Source organism: Xiphias gladius, chromosome 13 (genome assembly GCF_016859285.1).
Source record: "Xiphias gladius isolate SHS-SW01 ecotype Sanya breed wild chromosome 13, ASM1685928v1, whole genome shotgun sequence".
Taxonomy (NCBI): Eukaryota; Metazoa; Chordata; class Actinopteri; order Istiophoriformes; family Xiphiidae; genus Xiphias; species Xiphias gladius.
Genome location: NC_053412.1, coordinates 12,113,620 through 12,134,476, shown reverse-complemented (window position 1 = coordinate 12,134,476; position 20,857 = coordinate 12,113,620). Strand labels below are relative to the sequence as shown.

Genomic DNA, 20,857 nt, shown 5'->3' with positions numbered 1-20,857 from the left:
GAAACAAACACACATTCCAATTGTTTGTCCACCGTTTTATTTCAGTATGAGACAAGCTGCAACACAGTTTAGATATCTTAGCATGGCTCAAGAATGCCAACTTGTGGTCAGAGTAGATGAGGACAGCCATTTCAAAAATTCTCAACTACAACATATTAAAGCCTATAGGAAATATAGAGTTGACAAGTGGTTTTGTGTAAAGACAGCTTTTTATTCCATCTTTCATTGGAAACATTAAATAGAACTTTCTTTCAGGATGACAAGACAGGTACATTTGCATTTTGACAAGTTTTACAAACCAAGTGCTCCAAACCGCTGGACCCCTTTCCTTTGTTTTTCCTCTTCTCCCCACAACAGAGATTGTTTAGGTGTTTATGAGTGCTCCTCCGCCAGCTTCTCGGCCTTCTGAACAACTTCCTCGATGGGGCCGACCATGTAGAAGGCCTGCTCGGGCAGAGCATCGTACTCACCTAAAGGGAAATGGGTACAAAAGGCAACATTACTATCATAAATAGGTTTCAGAGTAGGTGAGGGTCACCAGCACAATCTAGAAAACTTTGAACAATCCAAGTACTTCAACAGGTCACATAAGTAACCTAACACACTTACCACCAAGGATGCTCTTGAAGCCCTTGATAGTTTCCTTGAGGGGCACCAGCTTGCCCAAGTGGCCAGTGAAGACCTCGGCCACCTGGAAGGGCTGGGACAGAAAACGCTGGATCTTGCGGGCGCGGGCCACAGTCAGCTTGTCTTCCTCAGACAACTCATCCATACCCAAGATGGCGATGATATCCTGCAGAGATTTGTAGTCCTGTAGGAGGAAAGTTGTCAATATTTAACTGGTACTGTCAAAAAAATAAATAAAATAAAAAATAATACAGGTTTCAAAAAACAGATGAAATCCCACACCTGAAGGATTTTCTGCACACCACGTGCAACGTCGTAGTGCTCAGCTCCAACGATGTTGGGGTCCATGATACGGGAGGTTGAGTCCAAGGGGTCAACAGCAGGGTAGATACCCAGCTCAGCGATGGCACGGGACAACACAGTGGTGGCATCCAAGTGAGCGAAGGTGGTGGCGGGGGCAGGGTCAGTCAAATCATCAGCGGGCACATAGATGGCCTGGTGGAGAGAATTGAGACTTGGTCAGCCATTATCAGTGAAAAATGTCCCTTTGGGTAATTATTCATCAAGAAAACACAATGAAACAGAGACAATTCTACAGCAATTCAGTACAAATCTTTCATCCATTAACAGTTTAAGGATTGCTTTAGCCAAGCACAGACAAGTGTGATACATGAAGTCAAGTCAGTTCCCCTCCTTGATGGACCCTTTTACCTGCACAGATGTGATTGAACCTTTCTTGGTGGTGGTGATTCTCTCCTGCATGGTACCCATGTCAGTGGCCAGAGTGGGCTGATAACCCACAGCAGAGGGAATACGACCCAGCAGGGCAGACACCTGAGAGATAAGGACATGAAGGAAGTCAGTATCAAGCATGCTATGTGACATTTTTAGCCCAACTTGAGTTTTATGTTTAGCTGCACACCGTACAAAATATGGCTGTATTGTTATTAAAAATTGATACACAACCTTACAATAACTATTAAATACTATTCTACATTAACTACTGAAGTTATACGGACCTCAGAGCCAGCCTGTGTGAAGCGGAAGATGTTGTCAATGAAGAGCAATACATCCTGACCCTCCTGGTCACGGAAGTACTCGGCCACAGTCAGTCCAGTCAGAGCCACTCTGGCACGGGCACCAGGGGGCTCATTCATCTGTCCATACACCAGCGCCACCTAGCGGGGACAAGGACTGAGGTCAGTGGTTGATGTTCACTTCTATGCCATGATAAATATACCATTTTTAAAAAGGTCAAGTTCTCGTTTTTTTTTTTTTTCTTTCTTCAAAGTGGCTTTCCACAATCTTCACCTTTGAGGTGGTGTCCTTCAGGTTGATGACACCAGACTCAATCATTTCATGGTACAAGTCATTTCCCTCGCGGGTACGTTCTCCTACACCGGCAAACACAGAGTAACCACCGTGGGCTTTAGCCACGTTGTTGATCAGCTCCATGATCAATACGGTCTTGCCAACACCAGCACCACCAAACAGACCTGTAACAATGAGAAATGTAGGATTAGTTTTGTAATATTACCAAGCAGCTTGTCTTTAAAGATTCCATTGTGGAAACAATCTATCCAGACAGTACAACATTTAAGTTTTGCTGCGTACCAATCTTTCCTCCCTTGGCGTAGGGGGCCAGCAGGTCCACAACCTTAATACCAGTAACCAGAATCTCCTGCTCCACACTCATGTCAGTGAATTCAGGGGCCTCAGCGTGGATTGGTGCAGTCCTGAGGGAAGATAACAATTTCCAAATCATTTATCAAAGAGCATAACTCTTTTGCAGGCCAGTAGACCTTTAAAGCTAAATCACTGCCAGTTGCAGTTTTTTCTATATGCTACTATCACTTATATTTTCATTCTGTTGGATATATTGACTTGATTGTGAAAGTCACTTGATAAATGTCATCAGTTCTGTTGTTGTTTCCAAAGTGAACTCACTGCTTGGTGGAGATGGGACCCCTCTCGTCGATGGGCTCGCCAATGACATTCATAATCCTGCCCAGGGTCTCGGGACCCACTGGGATTCTGATGGGGGCGCCGGTGTCCAGGACTTTCTGTCCACGGACCAGACCTTCAGTACCATCCATAGCAATGGTACGCACCGTGTTCTCCCCTAAACACACATAACATGATTTATCTTAGGTTTCTGCGGAAGCGAGAAATTGAAATTCTTGTCTACTTGTAGGGGTACTGGGCTCAAGGTTACAATCCAAGTAGCTCACCAAGATGCTGTGCGACCTCCAGGACTAGCCTGGACTCACGGCCGGCGACTTCCAGAGCGTTGAGGATGGGAGGAAGGCCCTCATCGAACTGGACGTCGACGACGGCACCGATGACAGCCACGATGCGCCCGCTGGCGGCGCTGGCAGCGGCAGCAGGTGCGACATAGTCTCTGCCTGGAAAGTAATGCAGACAGCGTGCGCATTTAGCTGTGCCATACGCGTGAGCCTCGGCCGTGACCTTCTTATGTCACTGGTGTTGTTTATTGGTCTCTGATTTAACCACTCTGGCCGGTGTAATCCCCGGTTAGAACAGCTCGATAACCGTGTGTCTGGCCGCTCCGTCTCAATGTCAAGTGATTGTTGTCGGCCATAATATGAATCAGCTTTTAAACAACTGAAGTGACTGACTAAGGCTCCCTAACAGAACAACCAGCGTATTTGTGAGATTTCAGTAGAAACTCTCATCAAGTCATATCCCAGATTAAACAATACTAACGCGAAAAACAATTCATTGGGTACTTCGAGCTAACGTTGCTAATGCTGCTACTCTTAACGACAGATGCCGGACATTCAATGGCAAGTATGTTTAGAGTATATCATAATCTCTCTGTCTCCTTTGTTGTTAGACTAACTCAATGCGTCTGTGGAAAAACACGACTTTTTAAGATTGCTAATCTACTAGACTTATCTTGCTAAATTACAATTTGTAACATTAATGCTAAGTTAGCAGACTCTGCACAGTATCACACCGCCTCATGTCATTACACAAAGGTCATTGCTGCTAGCACCAGAAAAACAAAGCCTAGTCATTATTTGTTGCAAGACATCTGTCAATAGGAGCATATATTGACATTTGTACCCACTTCATATTATGGAATAATTCCAATACATTTCAAATTTGACATTTAAAAACTGAGGCCTGCTATACTGCTGACAGTGGAGCCAGCGTGTTGCTAGCATCAGCTAACGTTAGCATTGCCCCTGCCCTCTTCTGACAAGCGCCGAAATACGTCTTTTCCTCGTACGATTTCGCTAATAAAACAAAAACCAAGCATGCAGGACTTACGTGAAAGGACGGCTGGGGATCCAACGAGGGCCTTCAGGGGCTGGACCCCAGGCTTGAGAGCCTGCAGAGCCCCGGTGCAACAGCGTCCCACAGCTCCTAACATGGTCAAAATGGCTGAAGGTGGAAAGAGACGGAGGAACTTGCGGCTTTATAATGAATGACCGCTGAGGGGAACTGCGCTTGCGTGCAACGTAAAAGCTGCATACTGAGCATGCGCAAAAGTTCAGCGCTGACATTCTGCCCTCCACAGAACCGGCCTCTTTGGCAGTACATATGACCGCGCAATGAAAGTCCAACCTAAAGGTTACCTATGATATTAGTTGTCATTTTAATCAGTCCTCCAGGTAACGTAGACCTACACGGGGACAACATGGGCTGTGCATTCCAGTGGTGTCATTGTCTCGCTTGTGCACAGTGTCCCATGTCAAGGGGAGTCAATTTTTCTGATGCACCCCTGACTACATTTGTTTGCCAGCTGCTACCTACTTTGCAGATTAAGATTTTACATATACGACAAGCAATCGGTTCCTAAAATGTGAAGCATTGTTATAAACTAATCTACTCAACGTTAACGTGAGGTAGTTAAAATTAGCTCCACCCTGAGCAGCTACAACATTAGAATGGTGCTTATAGTTTAATGCATCAGTAATACTAATCCATCAATACAATATATGTAATGACATAACCTTCTATAAGGGCTACTTACTTTTGATGCTTTAAAAATTATATCTCATTGATAATCTACGTTAAACTTAAGCAAAATTTTAATGCAAGACTAAGAAGTATTTTTACAATGTGGTCCTACTACTTTTACTCAAGTATTGGATCTGACTTCTGTTTCCACCACTGGCTGCTTAATATACCATGTGTAAAAAACACAGACACCCACGAACATGCTCACTCGTAAATAGGCCTGCATTAAGTGTAGTCATGAACTGATCATGACTTCTTTATAGATGTAGCAAAAAAGTTTTTTGTTTTCATTTCCTATCTTATTAATCACTTTGTGACCCCTCAGAGCCCTCTCGGGGGAGTCTGGGGAACCACTGGTCTAGACAATCCTAAACTGTGCCCCAGTTACAAACCACGCAGTGTGTTCTTACTACAAAGGGGACACAGTAAAGAATAGTCCAAACAGTCAGTACGCAAACTAATAAAACCTCGATTGCTGATGTGCACTCCTTCATACCTGATGTACACTTTCCTTTATGCACTCCCAAAATGCAACGCACAAAGGAAATGGTGGAGCTGCTCGCAGCTGAAAAAACTTTAAAACAAACAGTGAATGGTGGTGAGACGGCTCCAGGAAGGTCCCCAAAAAAAAAACATGACAGACTTTTTTCTCGGCAGACATTCTGACACGTCAAAGCAGAAAATGCACAGGTGTAATTAATGACATTGATGATGTATTGCATTTAGCTGAGCGAGCTCCAGGGATTGGTACAGTGCATGCCAGCTCACTGGAGAGGCTTCCCGGGACACTTAATGGAACAGAAACATGGTTAATGTCAGTAGTTGCTCCCTTGCTTTTTCTGCTAATAAGGCAAAATTTCTACAATGAAAAATCTTTTCCTGCCACTACAAACAGTGAGTTTAACTGATCTCTTGTATACTAATTGACAAAAAAACAGTATAGCTAGAAAATTGAATACTGTCCGCGTTATTAATATGTAGTGTGGAAATGGGAGCCAGCACAGGTGTGCTTTGTAAGCCTAGAGGAGTGAGTCCACCATATTTACATTAGAGGGTGCTGTGGTACCAAAAGAGACAGAATGTGTAGTGGAAGGTTCTCTGCAGGTGTATGCATGTGTGTGACATATGTACATATGCTTTTTCATTTTGGAAGGCTTAAATCATCCATCTGTCAAAGCCCTTGTCAGAGCACAAAATAAATTATGTATTTTTGTACAACGATCTCGAACAAACCAAGATCTCTGGTACAATAGTTTTTGTTTTCTTTGGTTCTTTTAAGATGAGTGTGAGTTTATTAAACAATGTAAAGGCACTTTAGTCTGGTTTATAAGACATATTCTTTGCAGTTTTTATCAGCACAAGATTTAGCACAATACTCTCCCAAATTCCCATATCAACTTTCCGTGTTTGTTTTCTACAGAGAAAGTTCAACCATCCACCGTGTCACCTGCAAAATGTCTGCTTACTAATCCACTTTTAAATGTCAAAGGCAGTATTCATCCCTTCTTACAACAAATATGTTAAGTTAGGATTAGGATATTCAGCGCTCATTATCTACTGCAGACACTCCACATTGAGCAAAAGTGTTTACTATACAGATCAAAAGTCTGTTCAGTCAAAATTAGTTCATTATGTTCAGTGTATTCAGCATATCACACATAGCCTTGGTATTCCTTTAGATTTCTTTTAAAAGTGTTTTTAAAAACATTCATGCGGTTTTGATATTGTTGTAACTGATTGAACAAGGCTTGGAATCGCTCCTCTTATCCGCAGATGACTATCTGACTCTCTGCAGCCATAGATACATCTCTACTAGTCTGTATTTGTCTGTGAAAACACAGCCCATACTTGCATTAAGCATCCTGTTCATGCCCCAAAGTAAAGTCTGACGAGTAATGGCTGAGATTACATTCTGTTGCTAGGCTACTGTTGTTTGTGTTGGCGGATTGTTACAGGTACATACTTTTTACTGCACATGCAGGAGACGACACAGATTGTCAACATGCCGAATGTCACTTATGGCAAAAAATCTTTTTGTAATTTTCTTGTGAAAAACTGATGTAATGTTGATCATCATCATTCGGCAATGTTTCTCAAAAAGTTTCCACGTACAAGAATCAACACATTCCTTCAAATGATCCAGTGCGGTACAGGCCAGTGTGGTTAGCATTTTAAATAGCATCATCTGTCACTACAAAAGTTTGACGGCCCACATTATGGACTAATCTGTGGAACCTGCTCTTTATTTGGACCCGCAAAAATGACTTTTTTAAAAACATTTTTCAATTCCTTGCAAATGTTTCCTATCTCTGAAACAAAAGCCAGACATGTGTAATGTCTAGGTCAGGTTTTGTGAAGGCCTCCTTCATCATACATGGGACATTCTGACAGCAGGCGACCTTTGACTTTCCACCGACTTGTTCCAAGATTTTTGATCAAAGACTTCATAGGTGATGAGGATGTGCTCATAGTGGTAGATTGAAACAGACCATCTCGGTCAAGACTGAAATATCTCAACAATAATTCGGGGCATGGAGAAAACCATGCCATGACATTCTGCGCAGACATTTATGGCCCACAGATGATGGGTCCTAATCACTTTAGTGATTCCCTAACTCTTCCTCTAGCGCAACCACGGGATTGACATTTTTGGGTTTTAGTGAAATGTCTCTGCAACTATTGAAGGAATTGGCATCAAATTTGGTACACACTATGCTCGCCGCAAGATTGTTATAACATCGTTTTTTAACATTATAACATCATTTGCATTATTCCAGTAGTTTACATTATGACAAAATACTTGCAAAACTAATGTCATTCCCATCGACCCCAGCTGTACTGTGTGTTTAGTGATAATTAACAAATAATATGCTAATCTATGATGATGGCTGTTTCCAAAATCACTCCTTTGTTCACTCCTTCACTACTCCCCACACAATAAACACTCAGTAGTTTACTCCAGAGTGAGTATTAAATTGACTGCGGACCCTTGTGAAGTCGCTCAACTGCCGATTGCCACGTCTATAAAATACAGGAAATTGCATTGTGGGATTGTTAGCAGAAAGTAGTGTACATGCCATGAACACTACTTTTTCCATTCCATTGTGGGAATTTTTGAGGGGACTATACTGGTGCAGTAATAGGCAGTTATAATAGCTAAAGGTAAATGCGTAGTGATTTCGGACACGGCCAAATACCACGTTAAACCTGCTAAACATCAGCACGTTGCCATTGTCATTGTCAGCACGTTCACATCCTTTTAATTCTTCATCTGAAATCACCAGGACACAATTTTAATTCAACCACAACTTTGGTTTATGACCAAAGACCTGCAAAACTAATGTCCTTCCCATCAGGCTCAGCTGTACTTTAGAGTTTAATGCTAATTAGCAACCATTAGCATGTCAACACGAGAAAAACATACTTAACACTAGCATGTTAATAATACCATAGTGAGCATGTTAGCATGTTGATGTTACCTTTCAGCTCAACGTGCCACTGTAAGTACAGCCCAGCAAAGCTGCTGGCAAGGCAAACAATGCAAACATAGTGCATTTGGTTTAAGACAAACAAAACATGTTGGAAAGTCCTTTATGCATTTTAACTGTGGCTGACATCTTATGCAACTCTATCTGAATATATATCTGGTACAGTAACCGGTAACACTGTCCTGTGGTGCTCCATTAATGGTTGCACAATGAGGCTTATATTCAGTTTTACCCTGCTCTGTGGTGTAGCTGTCAGCTCCCCTTTTAGATCAGGTGTTAGTCGTGTTCTCCTCCGCGCTGTAACTTAGGAGTTGAAAGCACATGCATTATCTTGTAAAAACAGTTGTTAAGACAAATGTCACAGGAAAGATACCTGGAGGGGTTAAGGATTATCAAAGAGCTAAGTGGTGGCTTCCGCAGTGTCATAAAAGAGAGCCTCACTCTTGTTTTGTCTTCCCTCCCCTCTTCATGCCACACACCTTTTCTAGGAACCTATTTTCTCATTAAAATTCAAATATTTGGCATAAAATAAAAAATACAATGCCCTTCTCTTTATTGATGCCCTTTACTGGTATCTACATCTGCTCAGAACATCACTATTCTCTTTTAGATAGGACCGTCTTTATTTATTTATTCCCATATACTCGTTGAATGAATGTCACCTAATTGCTGGGTACTTTGGGGTCTGCTTTTAGAAAACCTTCCAGCAATGCGCACTTTAAACGCAGTATGGTGAAAATGCGGGCTCATTATTTTAGAATTCCCACTATGAAATAAATCAAGAGAGTGAAAACCAAAGGCTTTTTTTTTTTTTTTTTTTAAATGGTCATGACAGGCATGTGGATCTGCCGCTTCCTTATTCAGGTTTTCAGAATGCTTAGATTATTTCTTTTACTGCACCTGGAGGTTCTGTGGTTTTCTATTTGTATATTGGACATCATATTGATATTCAGTGCTATGCTGTGTCCTAGTTTTGGCATATTTTGTGTATTATGCAACGAAACAAGCGTCTAAGCTACACAGGTTTACATTCATGTGTAATAGCTAAAGCAGAAGCTTTCAGAACTGTAAGGTCAGACATCAACGACAGTTTTTTTTTTCTTATTTCTCACTGCAAACTAGTTCCAAACAGACTCAGTATTAGAGTGAATAATTCCCATAAGTCCTCGCGTTGGCTTAATCAGCGTGCTGCACGAAGGAAAGGGACCTGAACCAGGTCTAAGCAGGTCCATCTTTCCAAGGGAGCATTCTTTAGTGAAAGCGTACCTTTCCTTGTTTTCAGTAATAGAGTAGGCAATAAAAACACACGCCGCCATCCCTGTCATGGAGTTATGTGATTCCAGCTCCAGGTTGTAGGGTCGCAGACAGTCTCATGGGATTTTAGGACTCCTCTGATCCAGGACTACAGGAATTATAATAAGATTAAGGGGCTATGAGACTTATCTTTGGTGCTGAAAAGGACACGCACCAGGTTTCAATAAAAACTGGACTGATTCTGAGGAAGTGCATTGTTATAACCTTTCACATCCGGCTTTGAAGAAAGACCTTTGCCAGAAAAGAGACTTCTTCTTTTGTTAATGTACAGAACCTGACTTTAGGTGCATAGGATAGAAAAGAAATGCATACTGGGCAGATCTCACCCATTTTTATGATATCCAAGCAACATGAATGAATAACCATCTGAAAGAATTGAAATAAAATATGTATGTATCTTCAAATGCTACAGTGGCACTACCCTTCATACTAATTTAACTCTTTCTGGCTTCTGGAAATCTGTGTTTACAGTAAATCATGCCAAGAGAAAGAATAACAAATGACTGATGTGGTTGTTTTCACAGGCGAATCGTGGTATGCTGTTCTTGCAAGGTGTGTTGCCTTAAGGTATAAATCTCCTATCCAAACTTTTCCAGCTTTCTGGATTATTCAGAGGGCAATGCCTCTGCAGGCAAGATTACAGAAAAATAGATAATATATACTTTAAAGCAACTCTATTAGATGGTTTTTATAGCAGCAATGGATTAAATGATTATGTGTAATGTGAACGGCTTTTGTAGTGATGCGACCACAAAGAATTTTCATGCAACTCTGCAGTTCCACTCAGCTCTATGGAGCTTTATGGCTTCTTTTAGCTCATTGTTTTCATAGCCCGCAACTCTGTTTGTTTCTAGCAAAAAAAGAAAAGGTCCAAAAAACCCACTGTACACTACCTGCCCAACACCAAACAGCAGACAGATAAAGTTAGCAGCTAGCTGGTGAACCTAGTGGAGCATTTAACAGCTAAAGAGCCAGGTAGATGGTGGAGGCCAAACAGAGCTAAAAGGAATCCAAATGAATGCTAATGTTGCTGTGTGCTGGATGTTTAAATGGTCAGTATTGTTTGTTAACAAGTTCACTCTATCAACTATGCCAGTGTTGTGTTCACAGCTTGTTACTGCTGACCCCAAGGCAAAAAATTAGTTATTGCAGGCGTAAGAAAAACTGGAGTTCACCCAATTACCAGCAAGAATATGAGCAACCAGGCAGGGTCACTGCGGGGATTTTAGAAATCGAGAGGTCATAAATCCAAATTCGCCAAGCAGAACCCAGCCCACCTTCTCTCTCTCTCTCTCTCTCTCTCTCTAACATTCACCAACATTGGCCATCATAAGCTACTGGTCATACCACACCAAGTGAGGTTTTAGAGGCAAATTGTTATTTCTTTTTTCAAAAATAACACAATCACAAGCTTATTTGGTGTAAGCGGTCTAATTTTGTCAAGAAATATTAGCATCAGCCTACAACATGTGTAAAATTTCTTCTTCACATCATTATAAACCATTAACTCTCCAGATATATTAGCAAAGACATTACCTTACAGAACATTACCTTGATGTTCTCAGTGGTAGCTATGGTGCTGCTACCGCACATGACATTGACAAAAAAACTATTTAAAAACCCTGCTTTGATCTCGAGCAGTTGTCTTAGTGAAAAAGACAAATTGCTATTATTCCCAGGGGCTTCCCTTTCTGTTCCTGTTTTAAACAGCATATATAACAAAGGAAAATGGCATTATCAAAAAAAGGGGTTGGGGGAAGGTACTCATTGCTCTGTCATGTCGAGGGATTTCTCCCACACTCTCCCCAGAATGGGAGTGAGCTCAAAAAAGGGCTGGCCCTCCTTTCATTTACTGCAAGCTTAGAATGGCTCCAATTTGAGTCCCATGAGAGCCAGTATACAGTTCAAACTTTTAGCTACACACCGCTGCTGTTGCCGCCACTACATGGTAGCCTCTTTACTTTACATACAGCCTCTCAACTAAGATCCAGCCACTGGAAGAGGACACATGATTTGATGCTCAGGACATGGAAGCAAACTAACTCTGAATGAGGACTCTCTCCAGCCTATTTGCACTTTCTGACTGAATTCCATCCCAGCCAGGAGAACTATACAAAGCTGATCACATTGGAGACCTAAGTCAGCAACATTGTGAGTTATGCATTCCTGAGTACCTGAGTCTGAAACATGCAAGCTTGTTAAGGCTTGTTCTCTGAGTGTGTGCAGCTTTTTCAGAGAGTATTAAAATGTGAGGACATGTCTGGGTCTTTTTTTTTTTTTTTAATCCATCTCTGTCTTCTCTTTATTTCTTAGGGGAGTCATGGTCCCCTCACTGCACTGGCTCCTGCTGCTGTGGGGACTTCAGGGTCTTTGGGCACAGGACTATGATGAAGACTATGAAGAACAGGTGGTGACCACCAAGAAGAAGAGCAAACTGTATCCATCCAATTCCATAACACAAAATGGCAAATGTAAGTCCAAAATAGTCTCCTTTTTACATTTTTCTGGGGCACCAGAAAGTCAGTTTGTTCCCCACTGACAATCTTACTTGGAAAAAGTGTTGTGGAATTTGTGCAGGTGGCACATGTTCAAATTTGTTTCATCACTGGAAAAAAAAAGTGCTGCCAAAGGTAAAGAAATGGAACATGATACTCAACAAGGACATGCTGGAGGATGCAATCCACTTGCACTGATCATATCTCTCAAGCTTCTCAGAGCAATCCATCTCCTGTGACTATTCAGTGCTCTGTTACCCAAATGTTTTATTCGCTCAGAATCCTGTTTCCCCAGGCAAATTCTCTCTGTGACATATTTCCGTAAAGATTAATGTGATTTATCCTCAGCCTATATTAGATCTGTGACCTTCTTCCATTGCTGAAGGTTGGTGCAGCAAGTGGAGTTACTTTTATCACTTCAAAATTATATGTCACATTCGTGAACTTATTACACTTTTCTTGAAAAGGCATTAGCCTTTAGAGCCTAAACGGTCAATAAATCACCTTTACCCCTTCTGAAGGCTCCACAGATAAAAATTTCTCCTTGACTTATGAAATCCATTTGGCTATGATCAGTTGGGTCTTTATATTTGGCTGGATATGAAAGTAATAAATGATATATCTTGTATCAGTTTAGCAACAGAAAATACAGGAAATATACATTATGTGACGTTAACTCAGTAGTTTGACATGTCTAATCATCTAATGATGAAATGCCAAAATCTAGTGGCTTACATTTCTTGTATGAAAAAGTCGTTTTTTTTCTTTGCTCTGACTGATTATGAATCTAGTTCAGAGAATTGTTTGGCATTTTGGGAAATACGCTTATTCACTTTTTTAGCCAACAGTTAGATGAGAGAATTGATAGGAGTCTCATGTCATACGAAGCTAGATCTAGCAGACAGTTAGCTTAGCATAGCATGAAGAGCGGAAAATGGGAGGAAACAGCTAACCTGGTTAGAGTAAGAGTAGAATCAGCTTTCTCATCTAACTCTCGACAAGAAAGCAAATAAGAGGCTTCAGCCAGCAGCCAGTTAGCTTAACTTAGCATAGAGACTGGGAACAGCTAGCCAGGCTGTAACTATAGCTTCATATTTAGTGTGCAGACATAAGTGCGGTATCAATCTTCTGCTCTAACTCTTGGCAAGAAAGCAAATTAACTGTATTTCCCATTTTGTCAAACTATTCGTTTCATTCTTGCTATCACATAGTTAAGAAATAGCTAACTCCTCTTTCTTCTCAAGCGCTCATTGATGAGGACTGCAGTTTGGAGATAGCCTTTCTGATCGATAGCTCAGAGAGTGCCAAGGACAACCATGCCCAAGAGAAGCGCTTTGCCTCAGATGTGATGGACCGGCTGCAGGGCCTCCGGCTGCAAACCGGCCGGAGCCTCAGCTCCCGTGCAGCCCTGCTTCAGTACAGCAGCCATGTCATCATAGAGCAGACCTTCAAACAGTGGAGAGGCACTGACGACTTCAAGGCCCGAATCAATCCAGTCGTGTACATCGGTCATGGCACCTACACCACCTACGCTATCACCAACCTCACCCGAATCTACTTGGAAGAGTCGGCTCCCAGCAGCATCAAGGTGGCCATTCTGCTCTTTGATGGCATCTCGCACCCCAGGAACCCAGACATATTTTCAGCTGTGGCTGACGCCAAGAACCAAGGTGTCCGTTTCTTCACCATAGGCATCACACCTGAAGCCAATGAGCCAACCAATATAGCTCAGCTACGACTAATTGCTAGCTCCCCAGCCTCCCGCTACCTTCACAACCTGCAGGACAGAGGCATTGTGGACAAAGTCATCAAGGAGATTGTGAGTAAAAATAAATGTAGATAGATTTTATTTCAGATTGAATGCAAAATTGTAGATGGAGAAAAAGGCACTCAAAGTCCGTTCAAAGTCAGCTTTTTGGTTATTGATGTAATGCATGATAAACACTCAGACATATATGAAGACTCAGTCGGACACAATTCTGCTGTAGCATGTTTAAAAAGAGATTTTTAGAAAAAAATAACTTGTTCTTCCTCTCACAAATCAAAAGTTAAATTTATAAGCAATAAAATCCTCCCTTGCTCAGTTAAATACACTCAGGGGTTTTGCTGCTACAGCCTTAGTTGGTCTCTAATGTTAGTAAACCTTAGTTCGGTATTGTTGTATAAAGGACATAACTGAGTCAGTCTGCTGATGACTCTTCCCTACTCTGCCACTGTTATACTGTTTCAGCATTTACTTTTATGCCCATATTATGTTAGCCTTTGTTTCAATCAATCAATCAATCAATCTACCTATATTTGTATTCGAGAGAATCACTGTGAGAGACCCTCATTTACAATGATTTTGAGGGGGAAAAAAGCACTGTTATGTAATAAAATCGCATATACAGGTTGGGATGTTGAAGATCAAGTTTCTAAAATGCCCAAAAGGTATGAGTGTATGGATTTATGAGTAGGTGCTGTAATTTGTCCCAGGCATCAGGTGCACTAAAATTAAAAGCAGTCTTTCCAAGTTCAGACCTGACTAGTGGAACATAAAGATCCGGCCAGTGGAGCTGGTCTGATAGAGCCCATCTGAGTAACTCATAATAAATCATAAAGGTAACGGGGTAGCTCTCCAGTAAGGGGTGAATAGATTAAAAGATGCCAGTGAGTGTCACGTCTCTCTTGAAACGCAAACCACCCAACCTTATGATATAAAACAATATGATGTGTGCCATAAGCATCGCCTGTAATAAATCTCAAGGCAGAGTGATAGCCAGAGTCCAAAGGTTTATGAGCAGAAGGGGATATGTGTCTATAAATCACATCACCCTAGTCCAAAATTGACATGAAAACTGCCTCAACAACTCTTTTTCTACAGAGTGTGGGAAAAATGGTTTAATTTCTGTGGAAATAGCCAACTTTTTGCCTGAGTCACCACACAAGGTTATCTTTATAAAATCTGAAGGTGAGCTTTTCATCAATCCAGAAGCTGAGATATATTTATAATTAAATATTAAGAAATATTAAGTTCATCATGATCTATACCTCTGGCTCGGGTAAATCGTTTTAACAAAAGTTAAGAAACTAAATAGTCTAGTTTTAAGTGTGACTAGACCACTTGTTGTTAATGGAAGTTTAAGTAAATTGACGATAAAAATATGTTTGGGGGTTTTTTTTACATAAAAAGCTCAAACTTGCATATAATTACTTTGCTAGCTCCAATGTTTCATAATTTCTTTGGCAATTACATTTTGTGGAAATTGCATGTATGTTTGATAATTGCTTATTACCAGAGGGCAGACATTTACGACAGGTTAAGCTTCAAAAATCCCATTATGCAGTCAAACTTCTGCCAGTTGAATGAAATGTTAGTGTCTTTGACCTCTCCGTGCAACACAAGAAGCCCTTCCACTGTGCCGTCTTTGACACTACCTGCTGCTTTGATTTCTTGGCTTCCTGCATCCCTGATGTACACCTGCTGTCCGCTGCCATAGTAACAGGTCTACTGGCATCCCCCAGGTCATCACTATAAAATAAAATTCACTTTACAAAGAAATGGAAAGCTACGGAATTCTTCTTTAGCCATACATGTGTTGTCATTATTTTCGGTTGTTCATTTTGACTTGAATATTTTGGGGTTACTTTCACAAACCAGCAATACACTTCCACTAAGATAATTAGAACATGTGCTGCACAGCAACATCGTGCAGACAACTACTAAGCTGTTGGCTGTAACATATGCTTCGCATTAACACTCTCTGTGGTAAAATTAGGTGCAGTAAGTGCAGGAACCCGGCAAGAACATGCATGCACGCTATATCATTCAACCAGCTTCCCAAAAACACCACTTCAAAATCAGGCCTACTGTTGACACAGGTGGTACACATCCAAATATGATGAGGGGAAACTTTAAAGTAAACTTGGACTGAGCCTCCTAGAGCATTGAACCTGACAGCCTGCATTCTGCTGGCATGCAAGAGCCCAGCAGCTGCATCTACAGTCAGACTTTCATCTCATTGCTCTGTAAAGGCAGCATCTGTATGTCATAAGCATGAGGCATTGTCCCAGTTGAGTCTTTTATCTTTAGTCATAGCATTCGACTGCATCGCTCTATCCTCTAAAAGAGGGCAGACTGTCTTCAAGACGCCCCTCCCTGGGGAAAAAACCCCTGGATGCTAAGCGAGGCTATTTCACTGATCAATGCATATGGCTTGTATTTAGTCTCAGTAGAATTTGGACCCCCAGCCCCTTTGTGTAGAGAATGTGGACAGCTTCAAAGAGAATAGCAACCGGTGGGGTGAAAATCGAGGGTTTTGGCAAGATCTGTCTGTTACGAGAGGAAGTGCAGGATATGAGTCCACTCGCAGAATGAGGTTGAAGGCCTTTTGACAAATTGAACACAGGCCAGCAGTGCATGAGTTTAATTGGGTGTTTGAGTAGCAGGTGTTTGCAGTTGCCATGGAATCCCAAAGTGCAACTTTGACATCAGAATAAAAGACTAGCCCACATCCAAAGACTATTTTCTTAGATCTCTTTCTGTAAATGTCTGCCGGTGCGGTATAAATCAGCATCAACCACATGGAGTTAATCTAACAACATCTTGACATTCTTGTGTTTCTTGCTCCACAGACAGCGCTGGCAGATGAAGGGGTAAGTCGCGAGACTGCTGTCTTTCTGCACATATCTTGATTTGTGTCCCCGTATGGCTCGTCTGACTCCTCCTTACCTGTGTTAAAGTGTCCCCTGGCCCAGAGCAAGTGTGCGTGCGAGAAGGGTGAGAGGGGACCCGGCGGCCCTCCTGTAAGTATTTCTCCTACCCCAGCGTACTGGCGTATTGAGTCCCAAAAGTGGTCAATATTAATTATGAAATAGATAATTACTTAAATAGGTTATGTAGAATATATATATGAGAACAACAATTTTCTAAAATAACGTGTTATTAAAACTCATTATTATGAAATGCTAGCTCTTCATTTTTATTTTCATAACAGTTTTATAGGACGTTTTTTCATGACGGTGTTTTTTCTCAGTGATAGTTTCATTTCATGCGACTTTTCATGACAGTGGTTTTGTCAGCCCCCTCTCACAGTACACAGAACCCAACATCTGGTTTTATTTATTTAACAAGGCTGCACATGCTACCTACTTAGCTGGCTAGCTAGCTATGCGTGGTTGTTACCACTTTATGACTCAGCATTAAAGTGACAAGACAGTGCTAATAGCAGCAGCTCACATTAGCAGGTTCATTCAGAATTACCTCTACTATCTACTTTAAAGATGTTCCTCAGAGAAAGACACAGACAAAGCTTTTCTCTTGGTTGCGTTAGCCCAAAGGAGCTAGCTAACACTGCTAACATTATCATTTCACTTTAATGCTGAGTAATCATCCAAGCTTTCTATAATGAAATAAAAAATATATCCAATAAAACTCTTATTATTACAAAAATAAGAATGATTAAATTACATTTTATAATAATGAGTTGAATTTTAATTATTTCTTATTCTCAAATTGTTGGTTCATTTATATACATTATGCAGTTTATTCATAAGATTATTTATTTCATAATGTCTTTTTCATTTATTTTAAAAAGACAATTACTCCCAAACTGCCTCTTTTTGAAGCACTGTAGAGGACAACACAGCTGACAACGGCCCCTTTGATGCTAACAGGCTACATAATTGCAGGGTTTTGGGTGGGTTTAGTTTGCAGTTTTGAGAAGTTCTGTTTCCCTGCAGCAGTGAAAGTAAAGGGAATGCTTTGCATTCCACTTACAGTTTATTGAGAACAGGCCTAAACAGATATTTACATGTGAAATCAGTAGAATCATGTCTGGCAAAAGAACCCAGCCACTTGGGATTGACTGAGGACACTTGCTGGATAAGATGTGATATGCATAGCTTTGTTCGCCTGCCAAAGCCACGTTGTGATATAAGCACTCCATTTATGACTGAGAGAAGGTCAGCCACAATTAGTGGATTTGCTTTGATGTATTTTCACACAATGAAAAAAAGAGTAATTACCCCCTTAAACCTAATGCTCCGAACAAAAGCTGTTTTACATCAGGAGCAGCAGGCGCACACTGACAAAGGCCGTGTATGCAGACAGAGACATACAGAGAGGGACATAGACTACTTAAAAGATAAGAACATGCACAGTCAACAGCACACGTTCATGAAAACAGAGAGAAGAGCCAAACAGTTGTTTGGGTAAGTCCTCTCACACACATGCAGACAACTTATGACAAAGTATCTCCTAGAGAAGTAGACAAACTTAAAGGGATCATTCGACATTTTGGGAAATTCACTTACCTGGGAACCAAGTTCACCATTTAATGCGTCATATCACATCTTGCTTCTTAAATCTATATAAAAACCGAAGTGTAAAAAGGACAAGTTGTGGTATAACATGCTAATAAAGTTGCAAAGTTCCTGAAGTTAAAGTTGCATTCGTTTTTCCCATAGACAGTGGGAACTCCAAAGTTGCATTTTACCAAGAACCATCTCATCATTGATCTTAAAATTCTGTTTAATATTTAAATTCTGTCCATATTGTTATTATTTTTCCGGCTACCTAGCATGGCGTTATGAATTCGCCACTGCTCTGATTTGCACCATTGACTGGCTTCTTCTCCATGGCAACAGCAGCTGAGGCTCATGAGTATTGTAGTATTCAGCCGTCTGACAGACTGAAAAAACATGATTTCTCAGAGACAGAGTTGAAATAATTAAAACTGGGGGCCATAACATAAACCTATATGACCGTTACATCCTCTGTGAGAGTCCTGTGTTTCTGTGTTAGGTAGCGTTTTGGATACAGTTCAAAGAAACATTTGAAATGAAAATACAGAATGGGGAGAATAACTTCTGGGACCAGCAGCTCCTTCCACTCCACAGGCCATTAATCAGCTTTAGAGGTGCTGGTTGCTGGATTATTTTTTATTTTTTTTACTTTTTACAAAGCCAGGCAAGCTCTTTCCCCCTGTTTCCAGTCTTCATACTAATCTAAGCTAAGCTAACCTAAGGTAAGCTAATCATCGTCTGTCTCCAGCCTCATACTTAAGAGTGGTATCAATCTTCTCACGTATTTCCCGGCAAGACAGCAAATAAATGTTGAACCATTCCCTTGAGATATGGTATCAGTGTAGTTTCTTGTCATTTCTTGTTACCAGTTTCAAACAAGATGTTTAAGTTATCTACTTAGACTAGATATGGTGACATAATTTTTAGAATTTAAGTACTTAACTGCTTTTTTGACCCTGCATTAGCTTTTCTAGCCTAGTTATAATTAGGGTAAGGGAGGGTTTACTTTATGATATTACTTTACTCATATTATGTATGTTTCGGATTTTCATATGATATAATTAAATTACTTTTTCGATTCAATTCACTTTTATTTATATAGCGCCAAATCATTATATACATCATCTCAAGGCACTTTACCGAGTAAGGTCAAGACTTTACAATATTATAGAGAGAAACCCAACATGAACCGGGCTCCAGGTGAGCAACTGTCTGCCTCGACCGATTATGCTGATGCTTTTTTCTTTAAACTCTGAAGAAGGCACACTGTTGCAAAAGATAATGACACATGATTCTTAAGTGCTCCTGCTTTCTCTCTTTTCTACCTAATGTTTCATGCATAATTTTCTCTACAGGGTAAGAAGGGCCGACCTGGAGAGGATGGAAGTCCTGGTCAAAAAGGACAGAAGGTGATGCCTGCTTATTAAACACCAGTTGCATAACTGCATAATTCAAATCCGCTACCAGATAAAGATATTGCTGGTACTTGCTAACAAGTTGGGTTACCTCTCCTGATAAACCTAGAATCCTTCTTTTTCATAGGGTGAAAGTGGGCTCAGTGGACTTCCAGGACGAGAAGGAGCAGAGGTGAGATGAGGGTCTTAAATCAAATTAAGATATAAGTTGACTAGTTGTCAAGATACAAGTACAACTACGGAATAAAAACAAGAACAAAAATAAAAACCTACCCAATTAGTTTCATCTTCCACTCAAGTCACTGCTGTAAAAGAAAAAGAGACAACTCTTGTTCTGCGGTCTGTGTGGCAGTGTTTTGGTTGTTATATGTCTCCTCCTTTATTAACAAGACTGTTTTGTACACACAGGGAAAACCAGGATATAAAGGAGAGAAGGTATTGTATGGATTCTACTGCAAAGTCACTCAATATTCTTATATGGTTTGTCAGAGTATAAGGTTCCCACGCTTGTGGGAAATCTGCAGCAGTGAGAGAAACTGGAGAATTATATTTTCCAGATGTACGGTGCTATGAAAGGAAGCATACACAGAAAAAACTTGTTCTCCTTTTTTCATCTCTGTTCAATGTGAAGCTTATCTGCAAGTATCTCTAGTTACTTTTCTTTTGAAGGAATTTAACCCAAAATTTTATTGATTGCATAAATCCCGTGTCATTAGTCTTGGCTATCCAGCTGCGGGCTGGGATATTAAAACCCGCTAAAGCAAGATACAGGTTTGGAAATTGCAATCTGTGTCATAGGTGTGCAAAAGGCACAACCAAATTGGCAGGCTCATGATAAATGCATGACAGCGTCCCTCATAAAAGGATCTCAGTTAACTGTTTTTTGTTTATCTTACAGGGGGAGAGAGGGGAGTGTGGCACACCCGGAATTAAGGGAGACAGAGTATGTTGCCCTTTAATATTGTAAGATCTTGAAACCAAGTTCAGGTATAATTTTCTGTTTCAGTTTTATTGTCATTGTTTCATCGATGTCTGCCAGATCTCACTTTTAATCTGAGTGAGATATAAATTTATGAAGTGTTGCTTTATGGTAATCACTGACTAAAGTTAACTGTCCACATCCTTTTAATCTATTTTTTGATTTAGCAAACTATCATTAAACCTAACAGGACCAATTTCAGATGGAAGAACTGTTTGTGATCATCATGGACTATGAATTTTAAGCAATTCCTACTCTTTTCCA

At 40.7% G+C, this 20,857-nt stretch overlaps 2 protein-coding genes across 5 annotated transcripts in view; one reads left to right on the top strand and one right to left on the bottom strand.

The window, feature by feature from the left end:
• Positions 1-190: 190 nt before the first annotated feature.
• atp5f1b (ATP synthase F1 subunit beta) lies at positions 191-4,058 on the bottom strand. Its single transcript, XM_040141881.1, has 10 exons — positions 3,925-4,058; positions 2,859-3,032; positions 2,575-2,749; positions 2,242-2,363; positions 1,939-2,123; positions 1,647-1,805; positions 1,339-1,461; positions 910-1,122; positions 610-811; positions 191-470 (listed from the first exon to the last, which is right to left on the bottom strand). Exons 1-10 carry the CDS (start codon positions 4,025-4,027, stop codon positions 373-375), a joined length of 1,554 nt encoding a protein of 517 aa, XP_039997815.1. The 5' UTR covers positions 4,028-4,058; the 3' UTR covers positions 191-372.
• The window catches only part of LOC120798001 (collagen alpha-1(XXVIII) chain-like), a 42,468-nt gene continuing 24,649 nt past the window's right edge, over positions 3,039-20,857 (top strand). Inside the window, exons 1-10 of one of the 4 annotated variants that reach the window (XM_040141879.1) lie at positions 5,376-5,431; positions 9,944-9,986; positions 11,733-11,890; positions 13,159-13,733; positions 16,529-16,549; positions 16,637-16,699; positions 19,555-19,608; positions 19,742-19,786; positions 20,023-20,049; positions 20,513-20,557. In XM_040141879.1, coding sequence (XP_039997813.1) covers positions 11,740-11,890; positions 13,159-13,733; positions 16,529-16,549; positions 16,637-16,699; positions 19,555-19,608; positions 19,742-19,786; positions 20,023-20,049; positions 20,513-20,557 — 981 coding nt within the window. In that variant the 5' untranslated portion in view covers positions 5,376-5,431; positions 9,944-9,986; positions 11,733-11,739. Of the gene's footprint in view, positions 3,435-5,375; positions 5,512-9,943; positions 9,987-11,732; positions 11,891-13,158; positions 13,734-16,528; positions 16,550-16,636; positions 16,700-19,554; positions 19,609-19,741; positions 19,787-20,022; positions 20,050-20,512; positions 20,558-20,857 lie in introns of those variants that run through there. The other 3 variants (XM_040141880.1, XM_040141876.1, XM_040141878.1) reach the window with 3 other exon arrangements.